The sequence below is a fragment of the Ictalurus punctatus genome, chromosome 4, assembly GCF_001660625.3.
Source record: "Ictalurus punctatus breed USDA103 chromosome 4, Coco_2.0, whole genome shotgun sequence".
Taxonomy (NCBI): domain Eukaryota; kingdom Metazoa; phylum Chordata; class Actinopteri; order Siluriformes; family Ictaluridae; genus Ictalurus; species Ictalurus punctatus.
Window position 1 is genome coordinate 31184695 of NC_071284.1, and position 25039 is coordinate 31209733.

The 25039-nt window shown below is 41.6% G+C and overlaps 1 protein-coding gene across 1 annotated transcript in view; it reads right to left on the reverse strand.

Moving 5' to 3' along the window:
* adamtsl7 (ADAMTS-like 7) overlaps window positions 1-22810 on the reverse strand; it is a 51280-nt gene extending 28470 nt beyond the window's left edge. Inside the window, exons 1-7 of the mRNA XM_047153385.2 lie at window positions 22568-22810; window positions 20564-20612; window positions 20215-20284; window positions 16460-16803; window positions 15800-16205; window positions 14877-14979; window positions 13294-13430 (exon numbers count right to left, since the gene is read on the reverse strand). Of these exons, the coding sequence (XP_047009341.2) occupies window positions 13294-13430; window positions 14877-14979; window positions 15800-16205; window positions 16460-16803; window positions 20215-20284; window positions 20564-20586 (1083 nt within the window). The 5' untranslated portion in view covers window positions 20587-20612; window positions 22568-22810. The remainder of the gene's footprint in view (window positions 1-13293; window positions 13431-14876; window positions 14980-15799; window positions 16206-16459; window positions 16804-20214; window positions 20285-20563; window positions 20613-22567) is intronic.
* Window positions 22811-25039: the final 2229 nt, after the last annotated feature.

Below are 25039 nucleotides of genomic sequence, written 5' to 3' on the forward strand. Positions count from 1 at the left end.
CCTGAAGACTTTCCGATGTCTAGTGGAAACATTTCACTGAAGATTAAAGTCCTGTGAATGCGAAATAATATATAAAGCTATCATTTGTGTTACAGTCTGAACTACTGTATAAAATTATATATAAGATGAATCCACACCTTCTGACCAATCAGATTTGAGAATTCAGGCACACTGTGGTATAACAGCGAGTAAGACAATGTGGATGGGGAAAAACTGAACCTTATTTTTATTTAGCGCGGTATTATTCACCAGCAGGCCCTGGATGCACACATCCGTGTATTGAGGGGAAATGGTGCCTCAGCTACTGTAGCTCTTACCGTGTGTGTGTGTGTGTGTGTGTGTGTGGACGTTATTCTCAGCAACAGGCAGTAATTGGCACGCCCTCTCACCCCGAGGCAACAGGTGACTCATCACCATCAAAAACATGGCCCCCCGGTTAACAGCCATTCTGTGCTCATAACACACACTCATGCCGATCCATTACTGGGGTGGTGACAGCTTTCCATCATAGCTTTGGTGCACACACACATGCACACACGCGTGCACACACGCGCGCGCACACACACACCAACATACAAAGCCCAGGAGCAATAAAAGCAAAGTAGTTTTCACTCCAATACACCAGACTAGAAAATCCCTCTCTCTCTCTCTCTCTCTCTCTCTCTCTCTCCACAGTTTCTCCATCTGTAGCTTATCATCAGCACATTCATCTCCATAAAGTGGAAGATAGTTATTAAAGTTGTCGTCTTTCATCAGCTGCTCAGCTCTCTTTAACGAAGGATCCCCACTGAGCTTTCCTGCCTAATGAGGAACTAACAAGCAGAATGTCTTCACACTGCATGTACAAGTGGCACGAATGCAAATTCTTTTGACACAAACGGGTGTGTTTTTTTTTTTTTTTTTTAATGACTGCATGAATGGCAGAAATTTACATCAAATGCCATGGAATTTCAATTCAATTCAATTTAGTTTTATTTGTATAGCGCTTTTAACGACGGACATTGTCCATTCACTGCATCAAACTAGGAATCCTCAGCCAGCATTACTGCACCAAGGTGCAATCAAGTTCATCACGTTCATCACTTTAAGGGTGGGTTGAACCAATAAGGATGAAGCGTAAATCTAGATGAAATCAATGTTTATCTAATAATGCTGTTGCACCAAACTTTAAACCTTGTTTAAAAATCAGCAGGCTTACATTTAAACCATCACGTTAATCCTGGATTTCACTTCACAATAAACCCGGGTTAACTAGAATCATGCCGCGGCTTCACTTTACACTCCGATCTTTTATTTGTTATTTTGATTTGAATTTTTATTTTATTTTCTCAGCCTGTATCGGTTATGCGAATGAGCGGTTAATAACGGCAGTTGAATTTTTTTCGAATCCAAAGTTTAAAAGTTCACGATCCCGTACATTTGTTGCTGTTCAGTTCCACTGGAGAATTCATATATTCCTACGTTTACGAAATCCGCACGCACTGCCGCGACGTCCTCGACGGCGAGTCCGTCGTGACGGAGAGAATGAATCGTAAATGGAGGTTTTAATCGCAGGTTAGAATTCCGATCCCCGATTTGTTAATCTGTGTTTAAAATGAAGTGGTGCAACACAACTCCATTTAAAATAAATCCCAGATCAACAAATCCTAGATTAGCTCTAAACCTGTGCTTAATTTAATCCTTATTGGTGCAACCCACCCTTAGTGTATTAAAAAAAAACAAAAAAACAAACAAACAGAGGTATAACACCTAGTAGTGTAACATTCAATCATTTAAATCATATATAGTATTTCTGACTATAAATATTCCACGTATATCTAAGATACAAGCAGCACACGACACAGTTATGGGTTTGCGATACACTAGATGCACTGCTTCGCAAAATAAAGCACCGACTGTACGTGGACATTTCTTCTCAGGATCCCAAAAAATGAACGATTCTGCGCGTGCGTATTATATTCACGCTGCCTCTTTCAAAAACCGCCGTCATACGAGCACATATGCTAAGAGTTTGGTGATAAAGTTATAGAGTAGGAGGAAGAAAAACACTCGCGTTGCATCTGGGAGATGTATTAGAACCCAGCAAGGCCAAACAAGTAGCTGTTCACAACGAGGAAACCAGACTGTGCAGGAAGTGCACAGAGTTTCTCGAAATTTGTATTTTTAAGTAACTTAATCAACATGTCAGACAGAGCTGGGAAGCAGTGCTAGTGTCCAAAAAACACACATTAGTATCTGAATTCAATTTCACACGGAGTTCATTCCTTTCACGGTCCTGCGGAGATAAAGTGGAAGGGAAATGTTATCGATCGCTTTTTAACTCGTAATATAATTCGCATTAAGGAGAATGATTAGAGTCAGTGGAAACAGCCAGTAAAGACGCAACGTATTACACAACGTCACACCAACAGTAATACTCCCTAGCAGTTTTATTACATACTTTCCTCAGTTTAGATCCATAATTGTTTAAAGAAACACCCAAATAATGCAAAAAAACAAAAAAAACCTGCATAAAATGAGACAAACACCTACCAGAAAACCAGCCTGTGTATATTTATGTGATGTATCTGAGCAAGGAATACAAATAGTGCAAATAAATCTACCCATAGGAAGTTGTATATTGAGAAAAATGCTGGATATTGAGCAAGTCCTGTAAATAAAAGCTTTTGTGTTGCTGGATTTTTTCTCCAATGATGCTGGATTTATGGAACACCCTGTAGATTAGAGTCATAATCTACATTCGGTCTGAGGGTATGCTGATCAGGACGATCGAGTCGAGTCGAGTCAAGTGCAAGGAACACAGATTTAGTGCCCCCTGATCAAGTTTCAGGCATCTAAGAGTGTCAAAGTAAATTAAAATAAATGAAACATTTTGGATTTTTAAAAATTTTTATTTATTATTTTTTTTTTATACTTGATTTAATATCCTATGAAAACTGAGAGCGGGGAAGAGCAGGAAGTAAATTTAACATTCGCAGCTGCTCTGGATGTTCTCCATACAGGACTTGAAGTAATTGAACTGTAAAATCCTGATGTTTTACTTCTGCCTGGAGCAGTATTCTGTGGATGGTCCCGCATGGATAAAAGATTTACACTCCACAAAAAAAAAAAAAAAAAAAAAAAAAAAAAAAGTTCAAGCCCAAGTCTCACCATTTCTCAGTGGATAATTTCACCTGGATGTTGTGGATTTATTTTATATATATATATATATATATATATATATATATATATATATATATATATATATATATATATATATATAAAAAGACAGTGCTGGTGTTCTGTGCTCATTCCAGGACTATTATTCACAATCTTCTCACACTGAACATCAACATACTACCACGTACATTTGGGCGGCTGTGGATCAGGTGGTAGAGCGGGTCGTCCAGTAATCGTAGGGTTGGCGATTTGATTCCTGGCCCACGTGACTCCACATGCCGAAGCGTCCTTGGGCAAGACACTGAATCCCAAGTTGCTCCCGATGGCAAGTTAGCACTGCGACCATTGGTGTGTGTGTGTGTGAATGGGTGAATGCACAGAGTAAAGAGCTTTATAGAACCGCTAAGGTTAAAAAAAGCGCTATATAAGTGCAGACCATTTACCATTCTAAACACCCTACTTGTGTTCTACACCTGTATTCTGTAACGATTTATTATCACCCAGAAGAGGGTGCGTTCGCGTTTGAGTCCGGTTCCTCTCGATGGTTCTTCCTCACGTCATCTCAGGGCGTCACCGTCACCTCTGGGTTGTTCATTAGGGAATCTAAATCTATAGCCCGATTTCTGGTCACATGTTGTTAAAAGTGTTGTAAATATATATTTAAATCGAACTGATCGCAGGATCTCAGTACGTCCAAGAGGAAAAGAGATAAAGAAGCAGAGGTTTGGACATTTGAGCTATTTCGGACTCTTTGACTTTCATTTGTTTTCTGGCTCGACCTTCCTACCCCTTGTCTTCTCTTTCCTCTTCACCTCTCTCGCGCTCACTTACGAGTACAGGCCAGGTTATACTCTGGGTTCAGAGTCACAACACCGAGACTAAATCTGAGCAGACAGCCCGATCGGCCACAGATGCACGTCGGCCGAACCGGCGGCGGTTTCAACACGCCGTTCGTTTTAAACCTCGTTTTTAAATTTAATGAGCATTTAACATCTTGCAAAATCTCATCTGATCCTCAAGTCCTGTTTTTGTTTCCAGATGTGTGAAATTATTTTTGGCACATTGTAAAGTGACCTCCCGGTTTGGGAGTGTGTGAAGTGTGAAATGCGTTCTCCACATCTGGGTGCAGTTTATGGCGTGGTGAAAAGACCTTAGACTTTGCACAACTACAATCGACACCATTACAAAATTCAGTAATTGTGCAAAGTGTAAGGTCTTTTCACTACGCTTTTTCAATGCGAGCGAAAAAGGGAGGAAAATCCGTTACGACCCATAAAGTGGCTCACACTTTATGTACATGAAATTTGGATGTACGTTTAGATCCATAATGAGAGATCCAGAGGCGAGAGTGATGAGAAAAAATGCCTTGAGATGACATACAAAGAGTCCTAGGATGAGCACACGACAGTCCTCATGATCAGAGTAGTTCTTAGGTACAAATCTACAGCATCCAAGTGAGATTATATAGCACTGAAGAACACTGCATTACATTGGCGGCATTTGGCATTTATCTCATTTACACACCTGAGCAGTTGAGGGTTAAGGGGCATGCTCAAGGGCCCTGCAGTGGCAGGTGGGTGGTGCTGGGACTTGAACTCGTGACTTTCCGATCAGTCTTACTACTACTGCCCTGAAGAAATGCTGATCTGTATAGCATTAGGATAAATCAGGGAGATCTGTAGTGCAAGAGGAGAAGTAGTAGAAGTAGTAGACGTGCATCAGCCACAAAGAAGCCACAGCAGCAGACGTATTTTAGTGCTGGGATAATTTATGATGCCTGTGAGTCTCACTCTCCATCACAGATGACCCACACTACCTCCATCCCTTCCCTGATCCCTGGTTCGGAGCTCAGAGGAGCAACATGGCTGTCGGTGTGCGCTTGTGTGAGATAGAGAGACGAGAGATAGTATGTTCAGATGCGATAGCTCCATAGTGGCTAGATTTCAGATCCCCTGTCGCGCAGTTTAACAAGAGCACCACAGACACTCGGGACACAATGCATAAACCAGATGGACATATGGGACAGGGAAGAGAGCGAGAGCGCTGGGGACAACTCAAGAACCACATGTTATCTGTTTTGTTTTTTTTTTGTCCCCCCCCCCCCCCTTCACAAAACTGAACCGAACTGGATTTCTCATACACCCTCACACCCACACGCGCCCTTCTCAACTGCACATCCAAACGCTCTCTTCCTTCACAAAAAGGAGCTTTTTCTGCTCCAGCGTACGAAACGTCTGGAGGCCGTTTTCCCTCTCGGAGGGGAGCCTGGAACACAGGATCGATTCAGGTAGCAGCAGGAAGTTTTGCTGTGGTTACGGGGCAGGCGAGGGGGATTTAAAGGCACTTTGCAAGTCTCCAGACGTCTCTCAAACGCTACTCTCGATTTGCTTTCCTGGCGTTAATCAGAACTGAACTCTTAGAAATCAGATGACGAGTGCACGAGTTGGACAGAGCTGTCGGTAGATTATTTTTATTTCTAAATGATTTGAACATATCAGACAAATCTACCCTTATCTCTATCAGCTTTTCCACAAAGGAGCTGGCTAGGAATGGCGTACAGTAACTCCCAGTAGCTCCTGGGAAAGCTTCAGGAATGAAGCTGTAAACTAAACCCTTCACTGCCTAATAGTCAAACCTGACTAAAGGAACAGCTCCAAAAACAACGCTGTTATTCCGGTGCATAGGGAAGGCAAATGACGCAACCGTGTTAAACACTGTGTAGACCACAGTATTCTCAAATTTTCTCGAACAGCATCTCAGTCAGCTGCGTTGTATGTTATCGTTTCTATAGTAACAAACCAACCGCGGGGATCTGTACGATGGACGTAATCTGTACGTAATCTAAACCGAAATAATAAACAGATTAAAAACGCTTTGTTATTGAACAAAGAAAACAAAAATCATTTTATGTACGGAGACATTTATTTAACGTTTAAGGAAGGAGTCTCCAGTGTCGGTGCTTCGTAGCACAATCTTCAGGATAGAGAACCTTGCAGGGTTCTAGGTAACATGGCAAGTCTTGATTAACTTTTGATTAATACTGCAAGAGAGAGAGAGAAAAACAGACAAGCTGATGAGGGAAGGACGGTTTATAGTTTATAGCTGCTATAACATATACGAGGAGCTTGTTCTGTGGACGTTCCACAACATTAACTGTAACTATAAAAGGATAAATAATAAAATGTCATTCTTTATTTATTTATTTATTTTTTTTAAAAAGGCGTCAGTGGTACAGTATAAGAGGAGTAAAACGCTTCAGGATGTGCCGCTATTGAAGAAAAAAAAATCGTATTATTTCGCCTCATATCAGATGGCATAGCTGGCCGCCATCTTTTACGCTAAACACGTAAATGGACGAGTATTTAAATACAATTTACCACGAAGGGCCTTGATCCTTTTCATACACAATGGTTCCTCATGAAGAAGATTCCTTCTAATCTGACAAAACATCCACAAAGCCGCAGGATTTGTCTGACTGTTTTACTCCTCGAGCCGCGTGGAATTCAGGCCATTGAAGGGGAAGACAAAAAAACAAGCCGCAGAGAGAGAAGAGAGAGAGAGACTTTTCTTCTTCAAGTATTGGCACTTTATTCATTAAGGGCTGTATTCAGAGTCTGTGAAGTTCAAAAGGTACATCAATATTTACACAGAGAACATTTCAGACTAGATTTACACAGGTGCTTAAGTTGATTTTCTGAGTATACGCCTGTATACTTTCACCTCTGAGGAAACACTGCTAAATCGACTATATACGTCTATATAAAACAGAGTGAAATATGAGCAATGCTTTACAAGGAACAGTCCTCATCCGTATCCCAAAAGCAAGAATACCTACACTTTTGCCTTTATAATGAAAACAATCACTCTAAACTTGCTATAATGGAAGTCTAAGAGCAGTTAGTGAATTCAACAAACCTTCGCACGGAGAAACAATTTTTCGGAGAAAAAAAACTCTTTCAGAAGGAATGTATTAAATGGTTCTGCATTGTTTTTGTGGTTTTCCCTTTCAGAAAACCCTTAAAAGGTTCTGCATATGTAAAACCCAAACCTCAAAGTGTTTCCCTATCAGAAAGACTTCTAAATAGAACCCCTTCAGGAAGCTAAGCACCTTTTATTATCCAAAGAACCCTCGAAGAACCCTTCTCTAAGGTTATGTGCACGTTACTCCGGATAGATCCGACAACACTTTTTGTTTTTTAAAAGCACTTTTTTGTTTTTGTTGGAGTGTTTTACAAAAATTGCTCGTCCACAATGAAACATCTGAAAAGACCTGAGATAGGGCGGCTGTGGATCAGGTGGTAGAGCGGGTTGCCTACTAATCGTAGGGTTGGTGGATCGATTCCCGGTCCGTATGACTCCACGTGCCAAAGTGTTCTTGGGTAAGACGCTGAACCCCAAGTTGCTCCCGATGGCAAGTTAGCGCCTTGTGTGGCAGCTCTGCTACCACTGGTGTGTGAATGGATGAATGAGACACAGTGTAAAGCACTTTTGTAGAACCGCTACGGTTAAAAATGCAATCTGACGGTTGTACACGGTGACGTTAATCTTTAACGACGGTATAACACTGGACGACAGGCACAAGAACATCCTCCACCATCTTGTTCGTTTTGAGTCGAACGGGTTCACGTGACTGCTTCACATGACTAGAAATACGTCATCGTTTTTGAGTATCCCTCCATCTATATTTTCTCCGTCCACACCGCAACGCGAAAACGTCGATTTCAAATTCGCAGTTTTTGCGAAAGCTCCGTTTTCGCCGGACAAAAACGCCGTCTCGGCATGGACGGAAGGCAAAGACGTAGAGAAAAAGCTGCGTTTTCAAATGTATCCGGATTAATTTAGACATAGCCTAAGAATACACTTGTGTGGGTCTGATCTTACATCGAAACCTGAAACTACTGATGCGTCAATACCATTTTTTAAAACCGAGTACTCGTTGATACGGATAGGAAAATGAATTAACCCTATTGAGCATTAAATCAGTCCAGGATGCCACAGAACATTTTATTTAGCTCTGTTCATGTTCCCCTGGTTTAAATAGTGGCCATGAAAAGTGTACACATCCATGTTCATGCACTTTGGCTACTTTTTTTTTTCATTTTACACGACGGAAGTTAGCGGATTTTTAACAAAGTGCGCTAGCTAGCCGCGTTAGTTAACTTGAACAGAGTAGAGTCGCAGTGAAGAAGAGTGGGTTTTGTTTCATTTTCGGAAAAGCGCTTCCGTCCAGCTCGAAGTTAAGTACGTTTCATTGTTTTCATTGTGTCTGAACCCCTAGTGACTGATGGTGAATGACCCTCGAGAACATCATACTGGATAAGAGCTTTTATTTTAAGAGTGAGTTTTTTTCTAGCTAGCATTTGCTGCAGAGTTGGTTGCCATTGTGTACTGCTAGCAATGACCATTTCTGTGCTGAAGATTTTATGTTTCAGATGTTTTATCAGGTTACTTGTATTGTAGGAAGATGCTGAAGTTTGGACTGATACCCAATACCAGTATCAGTATCGATGCATCCCTAGAAAAAGGGAATACGTTTGATGTAGTGGTGGAAAGTTGGATAAAAGTGAGTGATGGATGGCCTTCTTTCATGTTTGTCTCATCGTTTACTCATGAAGATATTACAGATAGAGATTAGCTCGGAGAGGAAAGAAAAACCCTGGAATTATCCTCCAAAATCTGCCAAAAGTTTGATCGAGTGTTCTCTCTTAAAGCTGGTGTACATGCAGCGGGCTGTCTCGTCTTTAATCGCTCGGAGCTTACTGGAGTGGCAGAAACAGTTACAGATTCTCATCCGAACCAATGTTGAAATTGTCATGGCTTATGTCGGAATCCTGTTTCTTTACTGCAGGAGTGACTGCTACGTTTAAACGACAAGCTAAAAACCATAATGGAGAGGGAAAAAAAAAAAAGTGAACACGGAGAGTGCCAGAAGGCACAGTTAAGAGTCACGCTCAGGTTAGCACGCCAGGCTGCATTTGTCATCTTGGAGAGTTTTTGCTCAGAAATGCCCGCACGGAAAACAGAGTTGCACGGCTAAGCCCTGCTGGAGAGTCAATAAGAACAGGGCTTTGCTTACTTCGTCTTTACGGGATATTAGAGAACTCCAGCTCGTCTGGAGCCAAGAAGAGATTCGAGAGATTCATGTTTGATCTCCAGCCTCGAGGGCAGTTCCAAAAGCTCTTGCAGTTTTCTCTGCCTGAGAGAGATGAGGAAGCCAGCCTTGTGGGAAAGTCAGCTGTGCCCACTCTCTGATTGAGTGTCTACATCCCTCCAAAAACAAGCTCTACACTCTGCGTCATTATGTACGTGACCACATACGACATTTGTGGTCGATTTATTATTTGCAGTTTCATTCTGACACTGTTGTGATGTTGGAGACCGAGACGGAGCAACGGGGCTGTAGCATAAAAACAACCACAAGTGCTCTCTCTCTCTCTCATACACAAAAGAAACATGGTTGAAAGGAAATGGTTTTGGTCTGTAAGGCTAACATCTATATTCTGAAATGAATGTGGCTTGCACTTGAGTAGATTTGTTCCAACATCAGTGTGCTGAAATATGAGATTCATGCTGTAAACACATGCCCAGTAGAAATGCGTATTAAAGTAAAATTTCTCATCCAAATCTCTTACAACGCACAATTCTACCTTTCACACTACAACCTGAGTCTTAGGCTTCTTTGAACTGTTTGCCTAAAATGGAATGTTTTGGAAAGTATAGCAACCTTTTTAAAACTTCCCATACAGTGCGCCGTGTTCATATCTATAGGGGGCGGCTGTGGATCAGGTGGTAGAGCGGGTCGTCCACTAATCGTAGGGTTGGCGGTTCGATTCCCCGCCCACGTGACTCCACATACCGAAGTGTCCTTGGGCAAGACACTGAACCCCAAGTTGCTCTCGATGGCAAGTTAGAGCCTTGCATGGCAGCTCTGCTACCATTGGTGTGTATGTGTGTGTGTGTGTGTGTGTGTGTGTGAATGAGACACTTTAATAAAACCACTAAGGTTAAAAAAGTGCTATACAAGTGCAGACCATTTACCATCCATGTTCATATCTATTTATCTATATCTATGTCTCATATCTGTTTGGAACACATCGGTTCATTCTGAAAAAATGTAATCATATTCGGTTAAGGCAATAAGGGAAAAGTTGTGTCATTTCTCGGTCTCTGCTCTGAATGATGCTGCTATAGGTTGGAACAACTTCACCATGTCAGTACGGAGGCTTTGTCACAGAACCACCCAGTTCAATAGCCATAAATAACTGTTGACACATAAAACTCCAGCGGTCCTCCAACAGAGCACACGTGACACCATTCATTCAGCTCCACTCAGCCAATCGTCTTTGCCGCAGCGACGTTGGCTGGACACTTTGGTCTGTGTGGTGGCGTAATTTACGATGGTGACCTCTAACAATCTCCAACGCCGTGCATTCCCCGGCAGCAAAGACAAATCCGAGCAACCCCCTCTCACATTCCTGATTGGAACTGCAAGACCACAAACGATGCTGCAGGACATGAGCAAGGTATCCTTCACAACCTGAAGAACATTAGGCCTTTACTCGAGAATCTGCATTTCACACAGCCCCAAAGGTGTTAAAACTGACCAGTGGCACAGAGAGTCAAGCGGACAGCTCCAAAAGCATCAAAATCCCTAGTCGGTGAATCCCAGTGGTGGGCCATTGAGTCACACACAGCCCAAAAGGCATCAGAAACTACCAACGTCCACAGAGTCACTGCCCTTAAAGCAATAAAGTCTACTAGAATCTCACACAGCCCCAAAGGCATCAGGACCTACCAGCGTCCACAGGGTCACAACCCTTACAGCAATAAAGTCCACTAGAATCTCACTCAGCCCCAAAGGCATCAGAACCTACCAGCGTCCACAGAGTCACTGCCCTTAAAGCAATAAAGTCCACTAGAATCACACACAGTCCCAAAGGCATGAAAACCTCAGTGCCCCTTGGAGATATACACAGCCCAAAAAGTACTAAAACTCTCTGGTGGTCCACAGAGTCAGAGTCCACACACAGAATCTCACATATAACTCCAAAGGAAAAGAAACCTACCGCTGACCCATAGTGTCTCACACAGCCCTGAAAGCAGAAATGCCTACCAGTGACCCACAGAGTTTAACACAGCCACAAAGGCAAAGAAACCTTCTGGTGATCCACAGGCACACAGCCCTAAAGTCAACGAAACCTTATTGAGCACAACAGTTACTAATTTTCACGTTGTCTCGCACACAGGAGCACCTAGAGGGCACTTCATCTCATTTTCTCCCATGTTGGCGAGTCTATAGGGCTTTGTATCACATTCCCCACTGAAAGGGCCACCTAGAGTGCACTTCACTTCACTAGAGGGCACTTCATCAAGTCAACCCCCCCCCCATTTGAAAGATAGCCATTAGGGCACAACATCATGTCAATCCTAAAGGTATGCAAATGTTTTCCACTCAGCTATATCTTATATAAGAGAAAATGTTCGCATTTTGTTTGCATCAAAGGTAGAAACTGTTGAGCCAGCAGTGAGAGTTTCATCAGCCCTCGTAACGAATCCAACTTTAAAAGTGAATATTCAGGACAAAAATCAGTCAAAGTAAATGCAAAAAATACAACAACAACAACAACAAAAAAAAAGCCAGCAAAGCAGAACTGGACAAGGACAGAAGCCAAGCATAATAAATAAGGACCAAGGTGAGTGGATGTGTGTGTGAATGTGAGAGTGTGTGTATCTGGGGACAGAAACAATTCAACCTTTTTTCTTTTGGAAAATGTAATGCAGTTAGTGAATATATAGTACATACTCAGAACAAAGCCTCAGAACTCATACTGTGGATGTTTTAAACCACACACGGTTGTACTTTACTGCCTCCTGCTGGCCACTGCGCACACGGCACTTACTTAAGCCCATAATAAGCTACTCAAATCAGAGTTTCTCTTTTATTAATCGTGCAATCATTTGTTACTTAAATCAGACAGAAACTGTACATCTTTTAAACTGGATGAAATACAGCCACGGAGAGAGGACTCACTACAAGTCGTCTTTTGGCAAATTTAACTCCACATTTGGTGCCTTTTTTTTTTTTTTTTCGGAATTTCAAATGTTTTGCAACAACAAGAAGTTACGGTATGTTAAATATATTTAAATACACACTACCAGTCAAAAGTTTAGACACTCATCCTTTGTTTTTTACCCCCCATGGGGATTATGTTGTGATTAAAAATCACGATGAAAAAATTACTGAATATTTTAGCATCGTCAAAGTAGTCGCCATTTTTGCCTAGAGATTTCCAGAAATGTATTCCTGGCGTTTTCTCAACTGAATTCTTGAGGAATCCCCCTGAGATGCTTTTTAAGCAGTATTAAAGAGGTTCCCACCTACGCTGGACTAAGTGTTCCCAAGTCATGCTTCATGTACTGTAGGCCACACACATAGCGTAAAAAAAAAAAAAAAAACATTTAAAAGTGCATTTTGGAGCTCAAGGCCACTTTCCGAGGTGTGTACATGTAGATTCATTTGCACTGCTGCGGAATTACACAAACGTTAAGAATCAACTCACATATACGCGAGTTTTCTTTTTTTTTGTGTGTCACTGTAGACCATTGTATGCCAATAACTCGTAACTCTTTCTTCCATTTATATTCAGTAACTGTTCAGATGCTTCACATCTGAGATATTCAGCTTTCAGCTGCGTAAACGATATAATTGTTTCATGCGATGCCATCAGTTATCAGAATAAACGGAAATAAATCTTCTTAACAAAAGCACAGACACAGCAGGACACAACAATCACGCAGGGATTCGTAATGTTCTTACTCGGTGCATATTGATTGTGCCTTGCTGATTTAAGCGTACTTAATGAGCAAGACATATTATTTGCTAAAATGCAATGCAAAATAGAGTCATTTTGTTCAATAGAAGGTAGGGTAACATTTAATAAAACAATGTCAGCTATACAACGAAGATTCGCTGGCCAATATACATCGCAAACTTTGTCCGGCGATGAGTTGTCCGGGAGCCGAAAGACTCCCGAGTCAAATAATCTGACTCACTGAAATGAGAGTAAATAATGACCGAGCGAGCAGCGAGTGACATCCATGTACACATGTGTATCAGAGACTCGTCTCTCCTACCTGACACGTCCCAGCCACGCAGATGGCCGTCTCGTTCTGTCCACACGGCGTCCCGTCAATGACCCGATCCGACTGGCGGACATAGAAACGGTATCCGATCGCACGGCAGTTGAGCTCGCAGAGCTGTTCTCCAGGAACTGTGAGGAATTACAGAAAAAACGCAATCAAAACAAAACAAACACTCACAGCACAAATCAGTTTGGGAATTTTCCCATTTTGTAGAAACACAGGAGGAAATCTTGTGCATTCATGAATTCCCACAATGCCACTGTGTTCAAATAATGTACCCTTGAGAGTACAGAATACCCATAATGCACTTATGTTTCTGGGAATAAGGAGTATTTCAGACCCAGGGACTGATTTAGAATGAAAACAAGCATGTGGGCCATTTCTCACTCTCGTCACACTCTCAGATGTCTCACAGATCTGACCCTGACCCCTTCTGTTAAAGCCGTTAATTTAACATGACGCTCTGCGGTGTTTCCTCAGCCCATGAGCAAATGGATCAAAAAGCACTTTACTCTCAATACATATCGAAAACTTCCTTTCACAGCATATTATTTTAGTATAATAGTAGTTTATGGCTTGAGGAAGTACCCAGTCATTCATTATATTAGGACATATAGTGAAAGGACTTTAACGTGATGCGTAAAATATCTGAAGAAAACACCAGTGCGCCAGATTCCTCTCAGACAGACAGCACGCTAATCACACACTAATCGGCGACCGATTACAGCACATTAGGGTTCAGTGAGCGCCAAGTAAAGATGATAATGTGATAAATGGTGCAATCATTTAAAACCCATTAAAGACTTTTACACCATAGTGCTGTTGAATTCTCGAATCTGATTGGTCAGACGTTTGTTCTATACCAGCAGCTCGGAAGCGATAACAGAAAATAGCTACGTATATATGTATGGCAAAAATCGCCGTGGTACGTACGATTTACAGATTTAAAAGTATTTCTCTATAAAGTAGTATAAATTACATCACCATCACCATACGAACCCATGTGGCCTGACCAAATTTAAGCAAAATTTGGCGAAAAATAAAAATAATAATTAATTAACAAAAAAAAACAAACAAACAAAAAAAAAAACCCTGGCCTTTTTGGTTTCATTTCCACCTGTTTTAGGGAAATCTAAGATAAATCTGATCCAGAAATGATCTGCACATCTGAAATATGCACCAACATGACAGAACATTTTAGCAGTGGGGGAAGAAAAAAAAAAAGCAGGATTAAAAAAAAAAAAGAAAAAAGGTAACACCACATGTAATAAACCTAATTTGCTTACATTCCAACTGCGTTATTCACAATCCTTTCATTGGTTAAGCAAGCTGACATTTTGACATGTATCTGAAGTGCTCTTCTTATTAAGGTCCAAACAGTCTGTAAATGCTCTGTGTGATTCCCGTTGCTTGGTGACGCTAACACATCATTTGCAGAGCTCAAATGACGGTATAAAATGCATCAAAGCCACACAAACAGCAACGGTAACATTACATGTTGGTTCGTATAGCAGCGAAGACGCCAAAATATCTGAAAGACAACGGATTTAAAGAAAGCGACATGAAAATCTCACCTTCGTTGAAAGGTTCCCATTCATAGAGCCGGCCCATGAAGGGGTGATTGTTATAGGAGGAACACTGGATGTCTCTGATATTCCTGCTGGCAAGGGGACAAGGCTGACACACACACACACACACACACACACACAAAGAGTAAATAAGTGCTGATTTTGTAGATTTTTGTCATTGTAATCATTGTTATATATGTGGAAGAAGATGCAGTATTATCCCCATAATGTACATTAATCTTGCACAAACCATAACACCTCCTGAGTCACACTCGTTTCACATCACGCAATTAATCCACGTATAATCTCTGACCTACGCTTTTAAAGCTGTCAGAGAGATAAGTGTGCCTAAACCCCTGCCTCTGTAACATTCCCATCCCCTGGGTAAATCTGGATTTTATGATCGCTCTGAGGAGATGTCAGCTCCCACCTTGTTCACACATACGCACATACCAAAACCCTCTCTGCCTCAACAAGCACTGGAAATTTTACACACAATAGCAGAGCTTAAACATTTCAAGGACAAAATCATTAGGTATTAACGTCCTCGGATGTCCCGTACGGTAAGTCAGACACGCCATACTACAGTGCTGCTGAACGCCCAGTTCTGCTCGGTCATCGATTGGGATGTAACTATGAACGGATGAAAAAATTATGATGTGCTGTAATTGAATGAATATTATATCATTGTAATTACTGGCATCGCTGTTGTTACTTTGGTATAAAAGGAATAAAACACTTCTGGACATTCTAATACTGGAAAACAATCCTTGGTTGATTATTTCCCACAATCCATCATGTTTTATTCCATACTCAGCTGCCCGTTCAGCACATTCGGAATGCTTGTCATACTGTGCAGTAGAATATTTGCCGTATGAAATCTCAGTATCATAATGAACACGTCATAATGAAATATTCAAGATTCTTACGTTCATGTTACACATCTTGTACTGGCTGGCAACTCCAGAGCAGGAGGAGGCTGGCAGCGAGAGGGGGTTATGAGGTCTCCCAGGAGCTGAAGCTTGGCTAAAATCTGACGCGAGTGTGCCAGGAGGGTGCGGCTTCCCCTGAGACCGGAGACCCGAGCTGGGCTGGTGAAGGGGAACCCAGGATGCCTGCTGGCTCATACTGTGATGGGTATTTTGAGGAGAACTTTGCTGAGTATTTCTGTACTTCTTCTGCTGCTGTCTGTAGCTGCCGTATCTGTAATCAGGTGGTGAGCGACGCTGTCGCTGGCTGTACACGGGTTGTCCAGGATCTCTCTGTGAGGAGACCACGTATGGCATCTTCCCGTAACCGTACATCCCTGGCATGATCCGAGTGCTGCCGCCTCGCCTGAGAAATCACCCGGTACACAAAGTACATAACGTAATAGGCATAAATTCCAAAGAGGAATTTTACGTACGTGGGAAATTTTAATTCTGCAGTACTCAGTAGATCTGATGAAGCCCCTTAGATAAGTGGTCAAACATACTATAATTTATACCACAAGTCCTGTTACAGTGACCAGTTCAAAATGAACTGTGGTTAAAAGCTTAATCTCTTCAATCACAACTTAAAATAATAATTATTCAAATAAAAAGTAATACCGCCTCCCGGGCCGTGCTTCACTCTGCTGCTTTCTTGTCTCCCCATGACTGGTATGGTGCGACCCCTGAGCATCTGGATGAGGACTGTTATTACCATGATGCCCGGGCACAGAGGGCTTTAATGCTGATATGACAATACTCGGATCCTGCTGCCCCGTGTGAGGACCCTGTCTGGAGGAATAAACTGTGGCCGGAGAGCTGTACGTGCGTAAGCACGGCCTGCTTTGCTCCTGCACCCCACCACCACACGAGCGAGAGCATTCACTCCATGGACCCCAAGAGCCCCACAATCCAGAAGAGTCATCGTCCAAAATTCGAGGCTCGACCACTTGTCTAGGAGCAACCTGCAGCCAAATACAGCGAGAAACACAGTTCAATTTTTTTCAAACGAATGTTCAGTTTTAAAAACCTTCAATTTTAAACATTAACATTCTATTCGATATTTTTTGGAATTTATATTCAAACATACTCTCAAAATTATAGTACAGTGATACCGTGGGAATGGTATTTAGTTATACTTTAAAGGATTAATACGTAAAGCCTGAAATTAATCAGTAATTTGAATTAAGATTCACAGTAATATTTCTAAGAAGTATTTTTCAAATAAACACGCTTTTCATCTCAATTAATGATAATGAGTGATAATGAGACTTTACTGATCACATATACATATGCACAGTGAAATTCTTTTCTTCGCATATCCCAGCATGTCAGGAAGTTGGGGTCAGAGTGCAGGGTCAGACATGATACAGCGCCCCCTGGAGCAGAGAGGGATAAGGGCCTTGCTCAAGGGCCCAACAGTGGCAGCTTGGCAGTGCTGGGGCTTGAACCCCCAGTTCTTCTGATCAGTAACCCAGAGCCTTAACCGCTAAGCCATCACTGCCACATATATAATATATAAATACCTAACTGCGTGTGTGTTTAGAAAAAAACATAAAAATACAGCATTATATTTGTCTGGAATTATTTTTAGAATATTATATTCTCAGTACCTGTTGAAAAATGTGTATTTTTCACTCTATGGGCTCTGGTTTTATTATCTGCTCGTTGCTACAGTACTGTATGTTCATCTATTCACTGCTGTCAGTTCCTGCTCAGAATGGGTGCCTCCTCACACATTTTTCTCTCTCAAAATGAGTACATTAACATGATAGAGGCCCGGAGAGCAGCACGCAGCAGTGGTCCACCAGAGAATAAAGCTTGTGCGGTAGGAATTGCTGGCACGGCATCCTCAGCTGTCTGTCAATGCCAGACGGCTATTCAGAGATCAAATGTGCCAAACCCCTTCCCGCCTGTTCCTGTAACTCAAACTCTCAGTCATCTTCCAGGTCACCGAGGGGTCAAACAGCTGATCCACACAAACTTGTACTATGAGTGGAAAGTCCAGGGTGGATTCAGTGAGAGGTCAAATCACCTGTCCGTCACTAAAACCTTGAATGAAAGTTAATTTCGGTTTCTAATCACCCTGTCACGGAGGAATGCTAATGGCAAAAATATTTCCTGACCTCTTCCTCATCATCACCTGTTGAAACTACATCTGATGGTCACTGTGGTCTATCTTTCCTCGTAGCACTAATGACCTCTCAATGCTCTCTGCGGTCTTCCGGACATCTGACCTCACTTTCTCCACTCCTTTTCTTTTTTTCTGAGAAAATGTATCCCTAAACCCCTGCTTTGAGATAAGCATTATTTCCCCTAATCCCAACCAGACAAACTGGTCTCAGATCCGCAAACTATGACTAACACATCTTTTTTTTGTTTCCTATCCATGCCACAGTTTTTGCAGCAGAACTGGGTTTCTGAAAGGGGTTTCACACAGGCTGATTACACATTCTCCAGCGCTCAGGACCCCACTGTTTCAGGGCTTTTGTGGTTAAGCAGGAACATTGATGTTAATTGCCTGTCATGTTGAAGCAGTTTGAACTGTGCATGATAAAAGGCTGTTAAAATTGCCTCTTAAAAACTTTCTGAGACAAAGTCATATGGACGGATGGGACCAAGAGGAACGTTTAATAGACCTGCTCATGATCATCAGTGGAGCATGTTAGCTTGGGTGTACAGGTGCATCTCAAAAAATTAGAATAAAATAGGAAAGTTCATTTTTTCCCCCCGTAATTTAATTAAAAAGTGGAACTTTCGTATATTCTAGATTGCACATTACACATAAAGTGAAATATTTCAAGCCTTTTTTTCTTTTAATCTCGATGATTACGGCTTACAGATCATGGAAATCAAAAATCCAGTATCTCAAAATAGTAGAATAAAGAATTAATAATACAGAAATGTCCTGATGACCTGAGAAGCGCTCTAATCAGCGAATTAACTCAAAACACCTGCGAAGGTTTCCTGAGGGTTTAATCTCTCAGTCTGGTTCAGTACACAACCACAATCACGGGGAAGATGGAAGTCATTGTTGCATTTCATTTGGAAATCAAGGTTCCAGAGTCTGGAGGAAGAGTGGAGAGGAACAGAATCTAAGTAGCTTGAAGTCCAGTGTGAAGTTTCCACAGTCAGTGATGGTTTGGGTTGCCATGTCGTCTGCTGGTGTTGATCCACCGTGTTTTCTCAAGTCGAGAGTCGATGCAGCGTCTACCAGGAGATTTTAGAGCAATTCATGCTTCCATCCGCTGACGAGCTTTATGGAGATGCTGATTTACTTTTCCAGCAGGATTCTGCCCCTGCCCACAGTGCCAAAACTTCTAGTAACTGGTTTGCTGGCCATGGTATTACTGTGCTTGACTGACCAGCCGACTCGCCTGACCCGAATCCCATAGAGAATCTCCGAGAGACACCAGACCCGACAATACAGACGAGCCGAAGGCCGCTATCAAAGCAACCTGGGCTTCCAGAACACCTCAGCAGTGCCACGTTGCCTCCATGTCACGCCGCATTGATGCAGTAATTCGTGCAAAATTTATGCATCAGCGCATAAATGAACATACTTTTCAGAAGGTCGACATTTCTGTATTATAAATTCTTTATTCTAATATTTTGAACTGGTTCATTTGATGACAAAATTTTTAATTTTTAAAGGATTTTAACTTCTCAGATCCAAAAAAAAAAAAAAAGCCTCAGAACCCACTGGATGCCACTTCACTTGGCAGGTGGACAATAACCCCAAATATTCACCGAACCAGCTGTAGAGCATTTCAAGGCTAAAAAGTGGAACATTTCTGGGATTGAGAGTAATAGGCAAATTAAAGGCAACTTAATTCAATTAAAATTTACAGGCTTGGCAGAAGATCACCAGGAAACACATTCAGCACACAGAATAGCGCATTCATATAAACCTGTGATTTGCTTTGCTGCCAGAACAACTGTCAGAAATGTAATTAACACCTTCTGACCAATCAGAATCGAGAATTCAACAACGCTGTGGTATAACTACAAAATGACTTATAACAACAAATAATGTACAGATTTATTTCTCTAAATTCAAGATCTTTATGTATAAAGAAACTTAAGGGTTCATCTGATATAGATGGAAATCTGACATAATATTTGCTTTGTTTAAAATCCAGTACTCCAGACTCCAGAGATAATAACAATTGTCCGGTTGCATACAGAATGTACTTTGGTGTTATACTGTGATGAGCAGTTTCTCGGATGTAACGAGGCTCACTGACGTTTCAGAATTAGATGAAACCAAAAGGGGCCATCTTAATAGCTTCTGGAGATTTGCTAAGAAAAGTCCTAAATCAGTATAAATGTTTTGCCAAAGGAAAGTTCAAGAGTGTCTCTGGTGCCAGAGTTACCTTCTTGTGGTCCAGTGTGAGCTGGCCGTCGGAGAGGTTCGTCCAAATCAGGGCGATAACCATGACAACACTGTGAAGAAAAGCCAATGACCTTTACTGAACTTTCTCAGAGCACAACATAGTAGGATGCTGGATTTACAGTGGCTGTTTCAGGTCTTTCTATTCAGCTCCTGAGATTCAGTTATGCAAGATGCTATGACTCTTATCCCGAGATAATTTGCAACGTGAGCAACAGCTGACAAACAAGTGCAGCTTGCGAAAGCATCTCCTGGATAGCCTTGGTTTTAATGTGTATCCTTTCTGAAAATTCGAAACACACTCGCTGATAAATCACTGTGTGTGTTCTTACCTTACACATGACACTCTGTTCATGCTGCACAGAAAGTGGACAGCTCTACCTGAGAAATGAAAAACAGTGCGTCAGCTTTGGTGGTCAAGTGCAATGTTCAATTAAGTCCTCAAGCTGGCAACTGTGCTCTCGCTGTGTGGCACAGGACATGACCGTGAGCGCTGACCTCTAACTCACGAATCCTCAGGGCTCTTTCACTGAAATGCAGCACCAAATCTGGACAGTTCAGCCCAGGAAGCTAACTACTCCATAGGGACAGGTCGAAAAACTGTTTTGTTCTCCTCAGAACATTTCACCCTGTAGACTAAATGGACACTGGCAACATTTTCTCCCTAATTTAGTCTTGGCTGATTCCCACCCATCATTAAACGGCTACCGACTGGCTAGCGTGAAGGCTAATACTTGCTTCCTCCAAGAGATGTGAAGCCAACCAACCACATCTGCTTTTCAAGCTGCGTAAAACACTTGGAAGGAAGCGCTATCAACCCTCTTCCGCATACATGAGCCCACAGATGCCCATGATTGGCTAAGTGTTGCTGTGATTTAACAGAGAGCAATGGACTCTTGAGCTGAGTATCCCTACTACCTTACTATACAGTAGGCGAAAAGCAGTATGCCAAAGCAGTAGCACGTCCGAATTCTCAGTATTCATAAAACAGTAGGCGAGAAATACCCGTATGACCTACTGCTTCCGCCGAGATTCTGCAGTATGGAACCAATGGACACTGCGCTATCCCGTAATGCAACGGGACCGGAGCGGAAGAGCTGAATCCGAATCAAAAATGGCGGAAGGCGGCGCGTCAGCTCTTTTTAAGTGTAAGTGCTATAGGTTAAACATTGTTCCTTGTGGTTAAACCGTAAACTGTTAACTTGTTGAAGGTTTAAACAAGAAAAACAGTTAGGTTGTGCTTGATATCGTGGTACGGCCATGAAACAAGCTAGCTTACGTTAAAGCTCTTACGTTATAGCCACCTCTTTTTTCTCGTTCTTTTTTATGTTAATTATTACTCTGAAACTGAAAAGCGTGACGTCCTCCTTCCTTGAACTTTCCCCTAGAGGAAAGTTTGTGTACTGACTGCTTCTAAGCGCTGACACTGGGGACTCCTTCCTTGAACGTTAAACAAACATCTCCTTACAGAAATCTTCATCGTATTAACGATTATAGCTTTTTCTTGGTTAAATAACATGCCTTTTAATCTGTTTATTATTTGTCTTAGGTTACTATATGTGGAGCTGTGCAGTGTTATAGCGTTATAGCTGTCTACTGAAAACAAAAACAAAAAAATAGAAACCTTCATCGAATTTGTGATCATTTTAATGGTTATAATGGAAACTGTAATGGTCCCTGTGGGTCTCTACTGCTAACTTGTTGCCTTCTATTGGTGGCATGTTATGTCTAGTGGATACCATTAAGGACTGATAGTGTTTGTAACGGTTTTAATGCTTAACTGATGGTTTGTAATGGTATTTGTAGTGGAAACCATTAGAATTTCTAGGGCTGTGGGTTGTAAATTTCGCATGTTTACGTAGGTTTTCTTCTAGAAAAAAAACATGCAGGTAGGTGCATTGGCTAGGCTAAATTACTCCTAGGTGTGTGTGTGTGTGTGTGTGTGTGTGTGTGATAGTTGTCCCAATCAGGGTGTATTCCCAGCTCGCGCGCAGAATAGTCTCCATAAAATAAATGAATGGATGAATATTCCCAAAAGTCGCAGTGTTATATTTCTTGTATATCAGTAAAGATCATCCATAAATACTCATTTGGGATATTTAATAGGATATTGTTAAAAACGCTGACAGTGCACCAGTACAGCGTGTGTTATAATAATAATAATAATAATAATAATAATAATAATAATAATAATAATAATAATAAGGAGAAGAAGAAGAAGAAGATTCCTTGTCCGTTATAAACACCTTTATAAAGCTTTAGGTTGCCTGATCGAGGCTTTAAACTTCAGAAAACACCAGTTAAGAACATCAGGAGTGTGAAGTGTGAAGTGTTACCTGTCTCTGGTCGCGGTTCCACTTTAATACCGAGCTTTCAATTAGCACCGGGAGCTCGGCATGAAGCGCGCGCTCACGGAGTGTAGTTTGGACAGATAAGAGCCACGGATCCCGCCGACCTGCTGCATCGTGACAGAGCATAATCTCCACCGCAGAGAAAAGTTACATCCTGAACTTCTATTTCCAGCACACTGAAAGCCACAAGAAGAAACTTGCATGCGCCAAAATGTTAGAGAGAGAGAGAGAGAGAGAGAGGGAGAGAGAGAGGGAGAGAGAGAGAGAGAGGGAGGGAGTGAGAGAGAGAGAGAGAGAGGGAGGGAGTGAGAGAGAGAGAGAGGGAGAGATAGAGGGAGGGAGAAAGAGAGAGGGAGTGAGAGGGAGAGAGAGAGAGAGAGGGAGGGAGGGAGTGAGAGAGAGAGAGAGGGAGAGATAGAGAGAGAGAGAGGGAGGGAGAAAGAGAGAGGGAGTGAGAGGGAGAGAGAGAGAGAGAGAGGGAGGGAGTGAGAGAGAGAGAGAGGGGGAGATAGAGAGAGAGAGAGGGAGGGAGAGAGAGAGAGGGAGTGAGAGGGAGAGAGAGAGAGAGAGGTAGGGAGAGAGAGAGACAGAGAGAGAGAGGTAGGGAGAGAGAGACAGAGAGAGAGAGAGAAAGAAAGAGAGAGAGTATCCTTAACGGAGAGGATCAGTCACCTGGTAAAGCACTCCAGCACAGGCTGTGAATGTTTTCCCTGTTGAAGGAGGACCTGAGAGAGTGTGTGAGAGAGAAATATTTTGATTTTAAAAATCACATACATGTGACACGTGATCGTATGCCCTAAACTGCACGTGAACGTTTATCTGAACATGAACTATATAGTTAAAAATGACCACATGAAAATTAACAAGTTATGTAAAAATAATAATAATAAAAAAAATTATTAAATAATAAATCACATGTAGAAAAATGTAAATAAATGAACCACAAATGATCACATATGGGGGGGGGGGGGGGGGATAAAAAAATGAATCATCATTGGGGGGTTATAAACACATGCACTACATGTATAAGAATGAACAAATGAATTCATTATGTGGAGAGAGAGAGAAAAAAAAAAAACACTCACGGCCTTCATGTGGAAAAGTAACGTGGGGAAAAAACCATGGAAAGAATTACATACATGAAATACTAACCTGAAAATCTTGTGTAATTCTAAAAAAAAAACTACACGTGAAACATGAATGCAAAAGTAAATGCAGACTAATCTTGGTAACAAAATCACACGTGGAGGGAAAAATGAACGATTCGTGTGAAACGTGAAAAAAAAAATGATGTGGAAAATTAAATTCAGATGCGTAGTGCACCAGTGTGAGAAAATTGTGACACATGACAGGTGAAGTGTCTACAAACCACAGGTGTACAAAGGAACATGAAGTTTGTGTGATAGCAGTAACACTACACATAGTAGTAGTGCGTGTGTGTGAGAGACTATATTCTTATTAAACACATCTTTATTAAACACACTTTCCATGTTAATCCACTTTTTTGGAGTACAATTCAACACTAAAGCTCATCATTTCCTACACGCACTGTGTGTTAATCAACCTCTACCCATGTTCCGGGTGTTTCTGACCACAGCATACTGTTGGCTGGATTATTTTGGGTTGGCGGACTGTTTCTCAACCTTTTCCTCGATGGACAGATGGGTTCCAGTCAGTAATCGTAACCCTGAAACGTGACCTGTATTGTACAGTAAGTGTACCACACCGGTTCCCAACCCTGGTCCTGAAGACCCCTCGGTCCGGCACATATGACCTGCTTCAACTGACCACGTAAAGCAATGTTAACAGCCGAGCAACTAACTGAGCACATTAACAGCACTTCCATTGTAATGTATATCACGACTTAGATATTTGTTGTTTTTTTCCCCCTAAACTTGTTCCTGAGTGCTTAACAGAGAGTAAACTATACAAAAAAAGCCATGTTGCAGTGGATATGAAAAAAAAAAGTTTCTTATTCTCATGTGGGTTTAATACGTGAAGGAATTTTTTTTTTTTTGTATAATAAATAGGTCTGAAAGGGTTAACAGCCCTTTCTGAGATGAGGTGTGCGTGTGTTAGAGCAGGGAAAACCCCTAGAGGTGTACATTTCAGACTTCCACACAATATGATAGGATTCGATTGAGTAGCCTCCGATTGATACGAGACAAGAACTTGGGTAGGGATACCTTTAATTCATGAATGATGATGATGATATGGAGAAGGACGATTTTAAATGTATCAGTTAGAGATACAGGTGAATCGCATTGCTGTCCTATTTACACATCAGTTTAAAACTATTTTTCACACACACACACAATTGTTATCATCAGTAATGATCCATTTGTGATCATTGCCTTTAGATTGATGTGTTTCGATTCAAATCAATGGGTCATTACACTCCAAAAAAAAAAAAAAAAAAACAGTAAAATGTGCAAGACAGTGTGTTCTCCAGAACCA